Here is a 19181-nt window from a genome sequence, read left to right on the forward strand (position 1 = left end):
TCGGATGAGTCATCCTTCACCTTCTTCTTGACAAGCAGGTGCGTGCATGTGAGGTATTTGTCAGGAGAAGGCAATGCATGACTCTTAAAGCGAGCAGGTCCATTCGCTCGGTTGTGTCGTGGCGCGCATTTTGCTGGCACGGTACATGCCCACGTCTTCTCTTAGAGAGAAGAGGTCACTGCAAATCAATCCAAAGTTGTTCTCAATAGTCACCTTTGTCCTGTCAAGTCTTCCAGAACTATAGTGCTTCTATCCACACGTGGCACAAAAAATAAAAGCTTGCTGGAGGTGGTTTAAGTAAGTTCTGACACACTAAACATGAACAATGAAAATAAATCCGCTGACATGAGACAAAAGCTCTCATCCATTTCCTTTAGGTTTTAGAGACCATCAACATCAGTGGATTCATCAACAGTTGTTTAAAAACTACAGCACCCGTTCAAGGTGGACATCAGATCTTTTGTTCCTTCATTTTAAATCCACTGCGAGGGTGCACACTGTCCAAATACTCGTGGATCCAAATGTACGTATAGCTGCCTTTTTTCTAACCAGATTCATGGATAGTGTTTCCCATCAGATATCAATGACAATGGGCTCATCTGGTGGTATTGGTGACAGTAAATCTAAAAATATGTGGACTACATCTGTGTTCTCAGATCCGACTCCAGGCAAAGGCAACATGCTTTAATCGTGTCCATGGATTGTGTCCCAGCCGCTTCTTCTGCTTCTGCTTCTGCTTGTAAACGGGACAAATGAGTTTGAAGAACCGCAATATACGTTTTCTGGATGCTTTCGGAGCAACAACGTGTTAGTCCTTTTCACCTTAGCAGTACCACCGTCTCACATCTCTGTGGTCATAAGGACACTTTATTGCCCCCCCCTCATTAAAAGGCCCTTCAACTAAGTCACAGTGTATGTGTGCAAAAAAAAATAAATAAATAAAGTTACAGCATACACCAATCTGTAAGCAGCTCAGTGTACCAGGCACAATGAGTCATCCGTCACATACTAACATACAATTATGATCATTTCATTAAGTTTTGCAATGCGTGGTGGAGATTTGCCACGTATGGACCAACTTCACAGCTGGGGTCTGCTTCGACTGCTCATGAATTGCATTTTCACTGACAGCTGCATTGCAAACCTCAGTAAACATATGCAGCAATGTTGAGTAATTCTGAGACCAAACCAGCCCATTTAAATTCTCGCCGGCAAGGACGATCATTTTTCACGAGACAGCTGTTCTCCAGGTTTTGACACCACAGAGCTCCACGCTGAAGTTTCTCCAGGTTTATCTCATTTACCACCAAACGTGCCGAACAGGGTGGGGATTGATGATGTAATTCAGTGTAAACACAGAAGTGGTGCTGCGGAAAAAAGGAAAAAAAAAAGCCGATACAGAGCCAACATCAATACCCAGAGAAAAGTAAGTGAGAGACGGCAAACTCTGGAAGAGGTTTCAGATTTGAAATTCAAACAGGCCTAATTCAGCTCAAGGCAAAACTCGTCTTCCAGCCCTTACAACCTGAGGAACGTGTGAGGCGAGAGTCAGCAACGACATAATGTGGCGCTGCGAGGAAGATGAGAGAAGCCGATTTATTTACACATATCTGTTTAAAATGTTCTATTCTAAAAAGAGATTCTTAATTCGTTACAATCCGCGTGAAATTAAGTTTGATGCTTAAATGTATGTGATCCAAATTGCATTAGACGTCCTTTATGCACCAGCATCTGGCCAACATTTCTTTATTTTTAGGTGCTGTGTAAAGAGTATGTGATTTCCTGGAAGACTATTAAAAATGCCCACAATGCCAACTGATTTCCATCCAATGAAATGGCGAATGATTTCCCATCAGGCCACGGGACCTCACAAATCAGAGCAGGATTATTTTTTTGTGTGAACAATTTGACACCATTTTCTAAGGTGTTATTGGGACGTATGAGGCAGGCTTTGATCAAAATACCTGTTGGTTTCAGCACAGTGGCATTACTCTCAGGCCTGTTTTCACAGCAGGGGGGCGGGGCAAAGAGTGAGCAATCGCTCAACCGCTTCCTCACTCCTCCCTCCAGAACCTTTCCACCCAAAGCTGGTTTCATCTGTCAAAGCAGGTTGGACGTGAGCATGCAGGTCGAGGTTTAGCAGAGGAGGTGGAGGGAGCTCAAGGTTTTGAAGTGAAAATCAGACAGTCATTAAATGGGGAACTTTAAAAAAAAGTGTTTTCACTTGCTGGCTGGGATGACATGTCCCCTTTGGATCACATTTAACAACCCATTAACTTCAGATACTAACTATAGTTAGTATCCGAAGCATGTCTGTGAAAAGGTGCCAAAATGTATTTATCCATTGTTGCAGAGTTCTGAGTGAAGCTGTGTGAAGCGAGGACATGAGAAAGCAAGGGAAAGGAGGTAACAGAAAAGGCCAGAAACCCCCCCCCTCTTAAAAAAAAAAAAACCCCAAAACAACACAACAGTGGCTTTATTGAGGCGCTGATCAATGAGTGCAGCCTCAGCCAAAACAGTCAGGGAGGAAAGAAAAAAGAAAAACATTAAAACAGAGACCTTGAAGCGTTGGAACAAGGGAGAGAGCAAAACAAAGAAAATGTAGTGACCATCGTGTGCACAGCGCAGAGTACAAGAGCAGTGCGGTGCAAAGAGTGTGTGACAGATAAAACTGAAAAATGAGATACTGCCTGCAGTCGGAGAGAAATGTGGAATTTGGTTCAAAGTTGAGGGCCGGGTCAACACAGGAGATATGCAAGAACAGAGGAACCACACAAGAAACTAAGAGCGAGACAGGTGCACACAAGAAGTATAAGAACATCTTGTTCCGTGCGTGCGTTTGTTTTTCCAGCACCATGGTAATGCACACCAACTTACGGGCACTTCCTGTGAACGTGGGGGAGGCAATTCTGTCCACAAAGTGATTTTTAAGGGCCAACACTTGGTCTAAAGGGTAAGGGTTAGAATTAGGTTATAGGTTAGGGTCACAGTGAGGAGTTACAAAATGAATTGTGGAAAAGGAGAGTCCCCACAGGCAATACAAAGCTGACGTGCGTGTGTGTGTGTGTGTGTGTGCGTGTGTGCGTGTGTGCGTGTGTGTGTGTGTGTGTGTGTGTGTGTGTGTGTGCGTGTGCGTGCGCGTGTGCGTGTGTGCGTGCGTCATCTCACTGACCTGTGAGCACAGCCTTGGCGGAAGGTTCAGCCAGGTCCAGGGCAGACTTGCCGTCAGTGTTGCGGATGTTGGGGTCGGCTCCATGCTGCAGTAGCACTGTACAACAACAAGGCAGACACAGACAGTAGCTAAGCTCCTGGACTGATATACAAACTCCCCGACACACACCTCCTCCCAGTCCACCTCCTGCTCCTCCCGCTGCCACTGCCGAGCCACATCCTGTTCCATAAACTGCTCTGTCTGAACCTCCTCCTTTTTCTCCCACTTGATCTTCTGCTCCCCCTGTTCCCACACTCAGGTCTCCTGGTCCTCCTGGCAGCTTTTCTGCAAGTCCAGCTTCACATTTCTGTCCTCCTCCAGCTGCTCCTCCTCTGTTGCTAGAGCTGCTCCCCAGGCTGCCCCTGGCTGCCCCTGCCCTGCGAGCCATGCCACTGATGTAAACAGACATGCCACAACAAACGCAGCGAAAGCTACCCTACAGCCCACCGCCGGAAAAACAGCGGACCTAATTAAACAGCAACGTGACCGGCCGCAAAACCCATCGCACGAGGAGGGAGGGAAGGATGTGACTGAGCTATGAAGATGAGTAGAAAACGAGTGAGGAAAGGAGAGGCGAGTGACTACAGCTAATCGAGGCAGCGGCAGCAGAAACAGAGACGAGGCGGTGCGAGCTGAGAGACTCTCGCCTCTCCAACTGACTGAACGATGCAGCGGAGAGCAAGATGAGAGGGGAGAAGGGAGGAGAGGGCGGGAGGGGAGGAGGGCCTGGGAGTCAAAGAGGACAGAGGACGAGAAGAGGGGAGGAAAAGCAACAAAAAACAAGATGACTGGACGTGGGAAAATGCAGGGAGAAAGGAGAGGAGAGGATGGAAGGGAGGAGTTGAGATTCAGAGAGGACTCAGGAGGTAGAGGACAAAAGGGAGAAGAGAGAAGAGAAGAGAAGAGAAGAGAAGAGAAGAGAAGAGAAGAGAAGAGAAGAGAAGAGAAGAGAAGAGAAGAGAAGAGAAGAGAAGAGAAGAGAAGAGAAGAGAAGAGAAGAGAAGAGAAGAGAAGAGAAGAGAAGAGAAGAGAAGAGAAGAGAAGAGAAGAGAAGAGAACGCATGTGGCCAGCAAACAGATATGAGCTGAATAACAAACCCCGCCTGTGCTCGGTTTCATTATAAATTAGATCTTTTGAGGGCGCTAATGTCAATTCTCTCGCCTCCTTCCCCTCCACCTCCCGTCTACTACTGTGATTGCAGAGCACCTCCCACTGCACATGCCCTTTGACTCGTGGGCACCTCACACTGCCCTGCCTAAACCCACTAAAGGAGAGCAGGTAACCAGGCATGAAATATGGGCACCTGCATGTAGACAAATCATTTCTGCCAAAGCACTGATGCAGACCTTAGTCACCCCTCCACAAAAAATAGATGAATAAAAAGGATTTAGCTCTGCACCAAAACACACGCACACACAGACACATGCACGCAAAACTCAACGGGAAAAGGATAAGATAAGATAAGCGAGAAAAATGACACAAGCCTAAAAGAAGCCCCACCTGAAACAACCTGGAACTGTGCACCTTACAGCTCAGTCTGTGCTGTTTTTAATTCATTCCCCTCCGTCAGCACCTTATTTGTCTTTAATGATCGTGACTTATCAGTAATGTCTGCGAACGCCGTCCCCGGACAAACTAAATCCTTTTTGCAGACTTATGATTGCCTGCAGTGTCTCTCAGCACGCAGGGCCTCACTGACAGAAAACAAACTCACAGGTAAGCCAACATTGGATGGAAAAGCCTGTCTCATCTGAGGGACTGTTTTACACGTGTGTGAACCAATCACATCACGGACACTGAGCACAATATCGTCAAAACTCCTGAAGCAGTGAATGAATGCCTTCAAATGATCGCGTGCTTTCACAGCATAAACAACCAACTATTGACAGATAAATAGCCAGCATTAACAGTTGTTTTAGTCCTTCAGGCAAAAAAAACCCCAATCACTTATACCTTCTAGCTTCAAACATGTGAGAGCTGCATGAGGCACATATAAGGCACAATGTCAAAATCATGAAAATCATGAAGTTTTAGTCTAACCTTAGTGGTCATAAAAAATAACAACAGCTACCGATCTGACCGTCTTCTTCTGCTAACAGAATGCCACTTTTTGTTTTAGATTAGCGGTGCTAACACCCTTGACAAAAACCACCTCCTATAAGTTGCCAGGCATCTCGTCTTCATCTCGCTTAAAACCAAACACGCCCACAGAGACGGCGCGTTATTAGGCTCCGCAAAGGAGACGCAAACAACGGAAAGCAATGCTGACACGGCCATAGCTACACAGCCTTTTTTTGGCAGTTTATTACCGCCATTTTAAACAGAGGTGAATAAAAATGACGACTGTGTCATCTTTGTAACAAAGGATTACAACGGCTAACTTTTTTTTTCCAATGTAGCCCTAAAAAAGTCCCAACAACTTCCCCGACCTGAGGAAAAATCCCAGACCTTAAAAAGAAGCGATGTCAGTGGTCCATTCTCCTGAATGGCTGGCAAAATGACACCGAGGACACAGATGAACCCTGTCCTGAGCTGACCCCAATCTCAAACAATCATGAGGCTGGCATTGCAGTACAAAGATATTCTTATTACAAAGTTTGTTAATGAAATCCTCTGAGGATCTCCGAATTGAAAAGATGCATGTCAGATTCCTTCCAAGAGCTGAACACCTCAAAAGGGGACAGCGTGTCCCTCGTGCGAAGCTGAACTTACAGCCGAATCCGAGTGGACTCTCAATCAGCTGCTAAATCTGTTAACTTGGCAGCATGACAGGCTACTAAAACTCTGGCCAGCAAAGAAGAAAAAAAAGCCACATGTCACGTGTTTTTCTTTTTGTTTACATGCTTGGATGTGATGTAACTGTGCTGTCTGGGCTGGACTAGTGACTGTGGGGCTTTAACTACAAATGTTCTGGTGCTACTACTACTACAACTAAATTCGATGAATAAAAACCAGAAAGGCAGTATTCAGATTTAATTCACTCCAATACGAAGCCAAAGGAAGCTTTTCATTCTCTCAGCTTCCTCACTGTTACGCTGAAAAGAGCCTCCTTTGCTGCAGTCAAGGACGATCGCATCCAAGAGACAGATTAGTGGAAATGTGCACTGTTTTTTGTTTCTTTTGTGCTGGGGGGAAGAAAAAGAATTACAGTCCAAGCTGAGGACTGAAGGTGCCACATTTCGATGCCATCTTCCATCTTTGTAATTTGACCGAAAATATTTGCCTTTTGCACCTGCGGCAAGTACCGTATTTATTACCCCCTGGCTTCAAAACTATTATAAGACTGCATTTTCTTGGAAGAGGAGACCCTTCACCGATGTGCGTTTATCAAAGAATACCCCAACAGTATACAGCAGATCGTCCTAAGTCATTACTTGGAGTTTTTCAGAACTTTGTTCAACAATCAGCAGCCCTGAGCTCCTCCGAGCAGCTGTCCACGACTCTTGACTATTACAAGAACTGATACCCGCAAAGCATCAAAAGGCCATAAAAAGGCTGCAAAAGACTTTTCAGACAGACATTTCGCAGTTTTCAATGCAATTAAAAAAAAAAATTAAAAAAAGGCATTTCATAGGAAACAGATGGGGTCAACTTGAGGTCTGGGAGAACCAGAGAACTTCCCAAAAGAACCCCTCATGGGATTGTTAGAAAAAGGAAATCAAGACCACTTTTGACTGCAAAAGACCTGAAGGAAGATAGAGCCAATATGACCCGATTCGGACCGTTACGGAGTCATCATTACCGGAGAGCACTGCTGCCGTCAGGCCTGTTGCATCAACAGGGAGAGCAAACATGCAGCGAATGCTGTTACGGTCAGCCAGCGAGTAAGCAGCGAGCTGCCTTTAGATGTGCCGTGCTCAAGGGGAAGAAACAGTTAGGAAAATTGGCAGACTCATACAGCAGGTTATTTTACACTGTCAAGTCACTGAGCTATCAATCAGAGTGACAGAGGTTAGTTTTTAAACAGCAACTACTGTAACATAAGATGCCAAGATAATCAAACAATAAGCAATCGAATTTCAGCCTGGCAGTGAGGTCATCCTCACCATCCCCCGTCCTCACTTAAGCTAAATTACTGTCTTCATCTAGGTTTTTGATTTCCCAAAGCTTAGTGTTGTTTCTAAAGTTCTTCTTCGTCACACTTTATTTCAAACACTGCTCCCAATGAAAGTCAACACAAGTTGCCTCATTCATAACCGCTGAAAAATCCATAACTGGCAGAGAGGTCTGACAAACCGGGATCCGAGACTCACAGAGCCCTCTGTTGCTATGCAGCCTTCAGACCCAGACGCTCTGCTGCAGCAATCATAAAAAGAAAACTGCTGCTCGCTGTTGCTCTTTCAGCCAACCCATAATATCATCGTATCAATTAAAATGACCTTGTAAAGCTACAGCGAGACGTAAGACACAGACTTCTTGCAGGAGCACCTCTGCTTTTACACATCCCAGCAAGTCGTTACCGGTCATCTGTCGTGTTTGGTGTCATTTCACATAACAGCGGGTAAAACAAGCAAAAAAATAAATAAATCGCACAACTTTCCTGTTGTCAATTTGTTGTGAAGGCATCGGTTTCTGACTTATCATAGTGACCCGTGTTGCTGTGAAGTCGCCACCCAAAACGGCAGGCACAGAAATAAAAATCCATCAATCAATCAGTCCTCCTGCTGCCCGTTTGAGGACTATTTCTGCTCAGGAAATGTTCTGCTGTCAGTCAGGACTGAGCCAGCCAGCCACTTTGCTTTCGATGCTGACAGACAGTTAGATGCGATGTCAGCACCGGTGTGGACTGAAGGAACCGAGCACCTCAGTAAAGCTTTAAAACCATTCTTCTCAACACCAGTGTGGCTTCCCAGTCAGACACAGAAATCGACGCTCTTTTGCCTGACATCTAAGAGTACGCACCAACACGGTGGCTGCAGTTTGCGGGTTATCTGCCGATTTGTGCCTAATTGGAAACAACAGCACCCGGCCTGTGGGTGGTTCACAGCAGCACAGGTACACACACAGAGTGCGGAGCGTAACGCCTTCAAACGCATGAACGTTGGAAAGGAAAGGATGTCGTTACATCCTGAAGGAACCGCTGGCTTTTCATTTTACCCATAGGAAGGACTCAACGCCAGGTCGCTACCATGGAAACCAGTGCAGGGTCCATTTCTGCTCTTTTTACAAAAGTGTGCGACTCAGCCTTAATGGGTCATGACAAAACAACAACAACGACCTGAAAAAAATTCAAATAAATCAACCGATAACTTCTTTTGATCTTATTTACAGTCACAGTAAAATGAGTAAAAAGTATGTTACGTTTATGCATTTAGCAGATGCTTTTATCCAAAGCGACTTACAAAGGTAACAGTATTTTTCCCCTTTTACACGCAAACTGCAATACGCACAAGAAATCCTACTATTCAGTTGTTGGCGTGTGTCTCCGTGTACTTACCTATGCAGACATCTATCTTGCCCTTGATTGCAGCTTCATGTAGTGGCGTGTAGTTCCAGTTGTCTCGTGCATTGGGGTCGGCGCCCTGACACAGCAGCAAGGACACCACCTTAAACAAGAGCAACAACATTTCTATTCACTCCTCATTAGGCAAAAGAGCATCAAATCTTAGTTATTACATCCAAAATGATTTTTTCCAGCTATTTCAAAAGCAGATAGGTCCAACCATTTCATTTCTAATAAATATTCTTTTCAGGGTCTCAGTGGATCCACTCCTCTTCCTATTGCTGATCCATAAGCGAACAAGATGTGATGATGAGAGGCAAGGGAGAAGTACATCTCTTGAATGGGAGGGAAGAAAACGTTTGCTGGCTGGAAGACAAGTCGCTTTAAAAGAGCAGAGATAAATGTGGCAACCTCTGGTTGAAGTACAGCCTGGGATGAGGCATTGTCAGAGGATTCACTGACCTCAATCACCATTTCAAACTACACTGTTGCCTGGCATCGAAGCAACCGTTTGTGTCGGCCATTAAGTCGAGGAAGGAGGATTGTGTCACTCGATTCGAATGGGACGAGTCTTTTCAACCGCCGTTTAAATGGTGTGCAGACTTGTCCCGACAGCATCCGCCGGCATAGTGACGGTGCAGACCAACGGCTGTCTTTATAAAACCTCCAAGAATCGTCTCATACCGTTCAAACGCCAAAACACAGTGTGTCTCTACCCTAAGTGTCTTTCCTTTTAAATATCAGGTTTTTGCATATCATGAGTGTAAATATTTAGATTTCATATGTTGTTCTTTTTTTTTTTCAATGGATTTATTTGAGACCAAGGAACAGCAGTGCTGTAAAAAAAACAATGCAATTGGTGCAATTGTTCATAAGGCCGTGGTTTCTCAGTGGTTCCTTCCATTTCTGGCTTTATGGCAATTTCTTCGCCATTTGAGATGTAAGCACATCTCTCACACGATCAGTCACAAACACGATCCCAGCGCAATTTAATCTGCAGCGCTTTAATTATTCACTGCCACTCACTGTCCCAAGCACATCTCCTCTCCCTCTTATTCTTCGGCCATCATGTTCTCTTAAGAAACTTCAAACCCCCCCAAAAGTGGCAAATCACAGCAAAATCAAGACAAATGATTACTGCGTGGCGTTTGAGCAAACTGTGAGATTTCAGACAGTAACTCTCATCAAAATGCTAATCATCCTCTTTAACCACGACTCCATTACCCAGCTAGTTTTCTGACAGGGTTTGCAAAGTGCTCCGCAATAAAGCTCTAAAAGCCTCTTAAACATCAAAAACTGCACGCATCAGGTTGATCGCCGTGGTTAAGAGCCTGAAGGACAAAAAGCATTAGCATATCTGTGACAGAAAATCCTAAAAACATCAGGCACGACCTGCACATCAAAGCAGGAGGGAAAGCAGATGTTCAGAACCATCTAAGTGGAATCTTTAGGGCTCACAGGGCACCTCAGTGTTCCCCAAACAAACGGGCCAGATTTGCATGTTTGCACGGATGAATCCATTTTGCCAAAGTGCCGACTATTGTGTAAAACACTGCAGGCCCTCCCATCATTTTATAATAAAGAGGATGTTGCATTTTCAGTGAGCCTCGTGCTGTAGCACAGAGGCCAAGTGAACCGTCTTCGCCACGAATCTAATCAACGTTGTCGACTGAGTTGTACGTCACAATGTGGCCGCGCGTCGCCTCACCTCAGAATGACCAAAGGAGCAGGCGTTGTGCAGGGGGATCAGACCCCCATCGTCTCGAGCGTGCACATTCGCACCGGTCTGAAGCAGGTGGTCCACCACGTCTTTGCGCCCGAAACCTGACACAGAAGCAGAGAGAGCCAAGTTTTGATTAAAGAAGCAGAGGATCAAATTAATAAGGTTATTTACGTTGTAACATTTCAGATTGTTAAGTTGTTTGTTTCAAAGCTTTGTTACTTGATACCTGATACCTTCATGTTTAAGAGCAGTTTCTCAACAGTTTCTGATCTCATTAGTTCTGAACACAGCAAAACAGAATAGTTGCACTTTAATTGGAGTGTTGGCCAGAAGCTGATGGTTACACATTACATTGGATCTGTCAGACTGATGATACCCTTCACCTGACGGAGGCTCAATTGTTATATACCAGGCTGAATAATCTGTATAACTCACTTGATGGCTGTTTTATTGAGATTCTAAACTGATTTGAATCTAATCTAAAGAGGGAAAAAAAAAGGGGGGGGGGGGGTCAGACCAATCAGGTGTTTCTGGAAATTATGTTTGTCTTGATTTAAAGCTCAATTTTGCGATGCAGTGTCCGTCAAAAATTAAAATCAAAACTTTTGGTGAAATCCCATCTCGCCGGACTTTATCTGCCCTCCGGTCACTCCCTGCTATCTTATGCAGCCCTGCGGCTGGAAAAACAGTCAGCAAATTACGAAAAATACGTTGGAAATGTGGTTTCTTTCAAGTTACCTGCAGCGAAATGCAGGGGTGTCGATTTTCGTCCAGCCATGTCTTTGGCGTTTACATTCACCGCATCCACGAGTTTCTTCACTCTCGACACATCCCCGTTTCGACAGGCTTCAAAGAGCTCCCTGAAAGCCCCATTTGCACCACCGCTATCCGGGTTATCGTTCACAGAATCGGGCGTAGAGCCAGGACTGGACTCGCTGCCCTCGGTGGTGGTCGGGGAGCTAGCGGTGCTGCTAGTGCTGCTAGTAGTGCTGCTGCTGCTGTTGCTGCTGCTGCTGCTGCTGGCTGTGAGGGCCAGAGCTGGGGAGGTGGTGGGAGAGGCCGGCGCTACTTCACCATCACCCGCGTATTCCATCGCTGTTCCGCGGGAAGGCGAGGAGGCATTGTCAGCAGGTGCCGACGGAGAGCCAGCCGGGGAGACGGGGCGAGAGGAGCCGCGGGGAGGGGAGGACAGCCGGGAGTTTGGCTGCTGCTGCTGCTGAGAGGAGCGACGAGACGTCGCCATTTTCACAACACAACAGTCCCCACTAGCAACAAAAACACTGCTGACAATTTCCTGCCTGGAAAGCCAAACTTCCGCTCGGGTTTATTGGGATTGCCTTTGCTCAACTGAACCTCCGAAAATATCCTGTACAGATAATTCGTCAAAATCCGAATTGTATCGGTTAGTAACGCTGTTTCTTCGCGCAGAATAATGGAAATGTCAGAAAATCCTCACTGAAAATTTCTTAATTGTGCCCTTTTTAATATATAGAAATTTTGCTGTTTAAACGAAAATATTTTTTTGAGCCTAAAGTATAATTTGGAGGAATTATTTTTAAATTGTAAGTTTGTAATTGTAAATTGTAAATTGTTCTAAGTTTACTCGAGAACCCCATGGCAGTTTTAGGTAGAAAAATTGGGAGCCTCGTTTATGAATGCTGACCTTTTCAGCATCTCCATATTTATTGCAATAGGTTGACAGTTTAAATCTGAATATTTGAACATTTCTATTTGCATGCAGGACTAAATATAAGCACAGCGTAGTAAAGAGGAATTTCAAGTGGTCCGTCTCTGAACGCTATTGACATCTAGTGGCGAAAGTTGGTAACGCAGAGAGACTTGACAAATTATTGTAGATCATGTGGGTACACCAAGGCATAAAAAAACAAACATTTTTTTCAAAGTCTTTACTAGCTACAAACGAGACAGATACAAAATAGGAAGATATCAAGTCATGTCACCTTAAAATAAATTTGCCTCAAAAGGTTTTGGTCTCACTGTTTCAATGTCTGTGCGGTGTCTATGATGTCAGCGTGGACAGAACATCTGCTTTACACTAGTAAAGTAAAACTAGTCCATGCATTCATCTTTAGTAGGCTTGATTATTGTAATAGCATCTTTACAGGTCTGCCTAAAAAGTCAGTTAGACAACTGCAGCTCATCCAGAACTCAGCTGCTCGAGTCCTCACTAAGACCAAAAAAGTGGAGCACATCAGTCCAGCTCTGAAGTCTTTACACTGGCTGCCTGTCCATCAGAGGATAGACTTTAAAGTTATGATGCTGGTCTATAAAGCTCTGAATGGTCAAGGACCAAAATACATCAGTGACCTCCTGACCCACTATGAACCTTCCAGACCCCTCAGGTCATCTGGATCCGGTTTTTTATCAGTTCCCAGAGTCAAAACCAGACATGGAGAAGCTGCATTCAGCTTCTATGCTCCACATGTCTGGAACAAACTCCCAGAAAGCCTCAGATCAGCTGAAACACTCAGTGTATTTAAGTCCAGGTTGAAGACACACCTATTTTCAGCTGCATTTGAATAAGCTTGAGTTTCAAAACGGAATCATGTTTTAACTATTGATTTTATCTTTCATATATATAATTTTTTCTGATTTTATCTATTGTTCTTATTTCCTTCTTTTGTTTAAATTTTAAATCATGCTTTTTATTTCTTCTGTTTTAATGTCTCTGTGAAGCACTTTGAATCACCTTGTTGTTGAATTGTGCTTTACAAATAAACTTGCCTTGCCTTACACAGAAGCATTCAAAGTCACTTGTAGATCCCTTCCTTACCAAAGCTGCATTTTTTTTTGTCCTGAAGAGATATAAAAAAAAAGGAAAAGAAATAAAGATTAGAACCTCCCTAAACTGGCTGAAAACTCCAGACAGATAGCTGAAATTTGTCCCAAAAATTTATTTTTGCTATACATACAGCGAGTAATAACTGAGATGTCAAACTACACTTCAATATTAGGCTGTCAGAGATGGAGAAATCTGGAAAATCTTCGTTTCATGTGGGACAGTTTACAAGCTCAGCATTGCTGCTGTTACAGTCATTGGCCACCAGATAGTAGCAGACATTCTGTGAGAAAGTTTTCTAAAGTTTTACTGTGGAACAACATGTGTGACCTCTGGACTTAGTTCTGCGAGTGCCGTATTTTCTCACATGGGGGATTGTTACATGAACATCTGATATAGAGTTTGGCATCCATTTAAAGCCATCAGCATTGCAACATTCAGTTTCACTCGGTTACTTTGCCACAAATTGATCGCATGCTTGGTAAACATTGCTGATACACAACACTGAGAAAACTGAAAAATGGCAAGTAATAAAGCCTACACAATAAATATATCTGGATCAGTTACATGCACAGTCATGGGAAAAAGAAAGTACACCCTTTTTCAGTTCTAACCTTACCAAGTCTTAAAATGAGGTATTAGAACACATTATTTATTATACAGTGTCATTTACTGAACAAAAAGTAAGCTAGAAGGAAGAAACAGTGTGCGTACGGTCCGGAGAAATAACTTTTTTAAAACTACGTCCTAATAGCCAACAACTTGGAACTTTTTTTTCTCACACAAGTGGATGTGAAAGGCACCTGATTGGAATCTATGAGTCACATCCACCAAATGGGGATGTAAATACCAAAAAGGTCACGCATCATGATTGCGACTATCACAGCTAAAAAAAACTGGAATGAGGAAAGCTGAGAAGCATGTTGAGATAAGAGTTCCAATTCATTTTTTTCAGGAAGGGAGCTTAAAAGCAACGATAAGACAGTAGGCTATGATGCTGCACGTGTGACATGATACAGAGATGCTTGAAGCCTACTGCTTGAGAAAATGAAATGATTAACACCAAGCAAAAAAAAAGTGTGTGAGGTGAGCAATACGAACAGACAGGTCAGTAGTTTTGTCACTGGAAGTTACTGGTGACCTCAAAAGATCCTTGTTTATTTGATGTTTTGAGCGAACCAATGATGTCAGTTTGTGCACTTAAAATCCAGAGTCTTAACGGTACTCAATAGACACATGCAATCATACAAACTCATCGTGTTTCACGAAGCAAAGGAATGCTGTGACTTTGCTGTTCAAATGTGACTTCTTTTGTACTCGTGATAAAACAGTGTTTTGGCATGAGTAGGCCTATGCAAAGGTCTGCCTGGTTGGTTGGTTGACATACCAGTCATACCTCAATTAACTGCTCTCTCTGTGTAGAAGTGCACAAACAATTGGGGAAAAAAAACTAACAGCAGTTTCAAGAACATTTGACTCGATGGTTTGATTGTGCACTGTCAAGGAAAATTCTCGTGTGAATCGTTTCGTACATTTCACTCATTTGAAGGGAAGGCAGAAAATAGATCATTAAAAATGGGCACAAGCTGGTACAGACGGTACCTGTAACTAACCTGCAGCAGCAGCACTGAGAGTGTATGAAAACAATCAAATAAGCAGCTCTCCACACTGGTACATTTTCAAATAAAGGCAATGAAAGTGACTTTTTTATGTCACCTGAAGTAAGATCATAAAGCTTGTTGTGGGATTTAAATGTGGGTCTCTCCTTGGAAACTGAAGAACTCTCCTTGATTTCTAAAGGCTGAGTGAGAGTCCCACTCTCATCTTGTTCATGTTCGAGTATCATTAATGAGCAACCTGAGGTGACTTCATTAGCATTCGTGACTGATCCACCTTCTTTGGATGATCAGCTTGACTTGAGAGGGGCTACAGGGAGCAGGGGCCAGAAAGACAAGAAGGAGCTAGGAGAAAAATAGAGAGTGATTGATGTGCAGATAGAAAGAGGGAAGAAGTGAAGCAAAAGACAAAGATGGCGTGGTGGAAAGATATTTATGTTCTCAATAGATTCTTGCAGAACTACATTCTTCCCACGATTAGTTTCCACACAGCCACAGTGGCGTTTACTAACCAAAGCCTTCAGAAATCTCGGGGATTGTGATGTTCTAATGAAGTCATTGATGTAGACCACTGGGGAAATTCACAGTTTAGGTTGTAGTGAAGTCAAAAATAAGAAATGGCTTGTGCCTCTTTATTAGTAACAGGTTTTCCTGAAATAATCCCTCTGTATGAGTTTATGTAGACTATGAAATTATCATAAAAAGGTTTGATTCAGGAGTTTGTTCCAAATATTATTTTGAAATTTCATACAAAGCCCACAATTGTTTTGTAGGGTCGACCGCAGCCCTTTTCTAAAAGCTAATTTTCTAATCGGACAGACCTTCTTAATATTAAACCTTAAGAAAAAGCTGAGTATGTGAATCCTCGTTTATGTGAATATACATTTACTGTTTTCTCTTTTCCCTTTTTATTCACCTTGTGCATATTTTTTCTAGATGCAACAATCCACTATGTGCTTCAATCGAATGCAGTTAGATTTGTGATTTTACGATTTTAGAACTTTAAAAAAACAAAAGGAGATTTTATAAAGATTTTCTAGCCTTTTATCGGTACCCTATCACACCTCAAAGCTTCATCGAAACTCCACTCTCACCCTCAGTGCTGATGAAAACGCCCCGCCCCTCTGCGCCACACCTGTCCTATTCAGAGGGTGAGGCGAGCACGTGAGTTGAAATCTCCGCCCACTGCCAAGTTTCAGTGGGACTTGTTTTTAAGACCATTTGTTGGCTGTCAAAAGTCACTCGCCTCATATCTCAGATTTATTACAACGAGTTTGGGTCAAGAAGGACAACAACACTAAAGCAATCATGCCGGGGAGATCAGCGCAGGAGTGGGTCCGGGTATCCTTGCGGACCCCGGGCATCCTCATCTTCGGGATGGTCTTGGCTCCTTGCGGATGGGTTCTGAACCTGACCGCCACCGTGGCCCCAAACTGGAGGACCCTCCATAACATCCCCAACAGACCAGCCGATGAGATCATCCAGCAAGGAATCTGGGACATTTGCATAGGCTCCACAATCGACCAAAGAACCGAATGCAGCCAATCTGACACCACTTATTTCGGCAACGACATTATTCAGATTGCCCAGGGTTTGATGGTGGCCTCCCTCATCGTGACCCTGATTGGGCTGGCTGTGGCCATCCCGGGGGTGCGCTGCTGGAAAAACGAGCCCCAGTGGACAGTGGCCGGGCTGGGTGGGCTGCTGATCTTCTGCTCAGGCGTTCTGACCATCATCCCCATCGCTTGGTACACCCACATCCTCCCAGATGTCGAAACGGTGTCCTCGCGGAATGACGTGCGCGTGGGCTACTGCATCATACTGGGCTACATCGGCGGCATATTTGAAGTTTTGGGCGGCTTCGTGATGTTCATCGGAATCTGTCGGTGTTGCGGAGGTAAGAACCGAGGCGAGAGGCGGGTCGAGGAGGTCACCAGCCGCTTCAACCAGCAGAAGCCTCCCTCGAGGCGCATTGATGTGCCAAGCCTGGACCGACCCAGGAGCACCGCCAGCAGCAGCGTCCCTTATTCCAAGGAATCCTTGGATGATGATGTGTCCTTCCCCCGGGCAAAGAGCCCCGCGGCCCGCTCAGGAAACACATCCTTCAACGGCAGACCGTATGATGCCGATTTATGAGAGGCCGCAGAAAACACATGAAAGAAGGACGACTTCATGACGGATATGACTTTACGCAAAAACGAGAAAAGTGAGAGTATTGCAGGAAGAGTATTGTAGTCATTGCAAAGGAGATGGTTACAAATAGTCTAAAGTAGAATCACGTCAAATGTATGTGTGTATTTCAGTGTTTCATATCTGGAAAACATAGATGACAGAATAATTTTTATTTTATGAGTGACAGGGCCATGGCTGCAGTTTGATGTAGCTCAGCTTGACTCTGAAGAATTGTTAACACATTTATATTGCAATTGCTGTTATATAGGAGGAGGAAATATAAGGAGATTGTTATGAAGAACTCTAGGCAATGAAGAATTCTGTATTACACAAACTCCAATCATGGAATAAGCTTTAAAAAGCCTGAAGAAAAATTGATTTAGTCAGATTCTGCTGCCTTTCGTGATACTCAAATTTTGCTTAATTTGAGCCTGTAAATACTACTTGTCATCAAGGAAGCTTCTGCATTTTTTTGTCTGCATACATACGCTAATATTTTCCCATTTTCCTTTAGTCTGTTTTATGTAAATACTGTATTCTGATGCACTTTAGAATGAAGGCAAATTAAAGGAGGTATGCTGAAGTGATCAGTGTTTTACTAGATGTTCTGTGAATCTTTTATTAAATGTGTACTGTTTCCTGAAATCACACGACTAAGACTGAATTTAGTTTGAGTTAAAAATGTATTTATTTTTTGCTTTGGCTATACCAAGGCACAGTCAAAATCAGTCAATTAGTTTAAAATTAACACTGAAGGAGGCTTGACGGTACTGACTAAACAGTCACATCTACAGGATTGTAGAAAAGGTATAATACTGGGATCATAACCATACATTTTTATGTCCTTACATACACAGGCAGAAAAGAAAGATCATTACAGATAGTATTCAAACATGTTTCTCTCTCTTCCACCCAGTTTGCGGTCTTAAACAGACAATGTAGTCAGACCGGTCTGAGAGGTTGGGTTCTGTCAGCATCCTGCTCAGCAACATTATCTCCTTTGTTTGAACTGTTCTTACATCTGAAACAAGGTATTTGTGTTGTGGGGTTGTTGGTGTGTCTTTTTGTAATGAAAGTGACCTGCGGTAAATTACAATGTAGTTCTCCCTGCAGGACCTGTTGCACAGCACAGTCCATAACAACACAGTCCATAACAGCACAGTCATAAACAGCATAGTCCATTAGAGCTAAAAAGAGTAAGGGCTCAGACACTGAGGCAAAACACTGAAACTGCTACTTTACACAAGTCGATTTGTGTGGGACGTGCTTAATTGTTACTCCAGCGTCTTAGTTGTTTCTATGATGTACCTTGAATCTACTGGAGCCATTCCCTCAATTTTGAGGTCTCAGCCCTCATATCATGACCAAGAGCTGTTTGGATCTTAACTTCCACATCTGCACCGACTGTTCCTTTGACTCCTGGTACTCTTCCATCCTCTCGTGCTTCATCTTCCTGATTACTGGTTACCTCCAACATCTATCACAAGTGCCATTTTCTGCTCCTTGTCATCCATCACTGTCTCTAGAAAGGGTTTCCAAGCTTAGACCCTTAAATTAATGCAAGCGCCTAGCAAAAGAAATGTAGCAAAAGCCATACCAGCGCTGATTCTGCCCAGAACCAGCTCCATGTCAGCTGTTGCGCATCCCAAAATGGTGATGGAAAGCTGGTTGGGACATTCATAGAACTATACAGATAACTGTTGTACATAGACTGATAATAGATTAAAATGCACCTCCAAGAAATGTCATATCTGTATACATTTAGAACTGGGATCGCACAAAGAAATACAAACAAAAGACAAGACAAATGAACGAGTCAAAGCTAATGAATTGTTGACAAGAGTTCCCAAAAATGAGCATTTGGAACTTTTATACTAAATCCAAGTGAAACATGGGTATAACTGAACTTGTCAGCTGCCCCCAAGTTGCTTCAATCCAGCCACTCTTGTGTACATGTGGCGTTTAAGGCGTGGCATTACACATCACTTTAGAAAAGCTCTCAAACCCATTCATTTTGCAATTTGTCAAAAACTCACAGATAATTCTTCACACCAGCAAAGCAAAAAACAGGTTTCTGGAGTGTTTCTACATCCAACTGAAAAGAAAAAAATGACAAACACTATCCAATTTACAAACATATAGTATATAGACGCGGCAGTTCAAGCTTTTTTGGGAATGACCATATACACCTGGTACATCTTTTATTTGGACGTTT

At 43.6% G+C, this 19181-nt stretch overlaps 3 protein-coding genes across 3 annotated transcripts in view; 2 read left to right on the forward strand and 1 right to left on the reverse strand.

Moving 5' to 3' along the window:
- Positions 1-11661, reverse strand: part of LOC140276539 (poly [ADP-ribose] polymerase tankyrase-1) — a 67600-nt gene extending 55939 nt beyond the window's left edge. Inside the window, exons 1-4 of the mRNA XM_072371264.1 lie at positions 11117-11661; positions 10364-10479; positions 8650-8758; positions 3173-3268 (exon numbers count right to left, since the gene is read on the reverse strand). Coding sequence (XP_072227365.1) covers positions 3173-3268; positions 8650-8758; positions 10364-10479; positions 11117-11621 — 826 coding nt within the window. The 5' untranslated portion in view covers positions 11622-11661. The remainder of the gene's footprint in view (positions 1-3172; positions 3269-8649; positions 8759-10363; positions 10480-11116) is intronic.
- LOC140277444 (cytochrome P450 26B1-like) overlaps positions 1-19181 on the forward strand; it is a 452169-nt gene that overhangs the window by 109808 nt on the left and 323180 nt on the right. The window lies entirely within an intron of this gene.
- On the forward strand, positions 15966-17553 carry LOC140277190 (claudin-23-like). Its single transcript, XM_072372127.1, has one exon. It carries the CDS (start codon positions 16103-16105, stop codon positions 16928-16930), a length of 828 nt encoding a protein of 275 aa, XP_072228228.1. The 5' UTR covers positions 15966-16102; the 3' UTR covers positions 16931-17553.

Source organism: Leuresthes tenuis, unplaced genomic scaffold (assembly GCF_036924035.1).
Source record: "Leuresthes tenuis unplaced genomic scaffold, fLeuTen1.0.hap1 SCAF_19, whole genome shotgun sequence".
Classification (NCBI taxonomy): domain Eukaryota; kingdom Metazoa; phylum Chordata; class Actinopteri; order Atheriniformes; family Atherinopsidae; genus Leuresthes; species Leuresthes tenuis.

Bases quoted from the DNA above. Each gene is read 5' to 3' on its own strand.
- LOC140277190 (XM_072372127.1), top strand. From the start codon at position 16,103: ATGCCGGGGAGATCAGCGCAGGAGTGGGTCCGGGTATCCTTGCGGACC.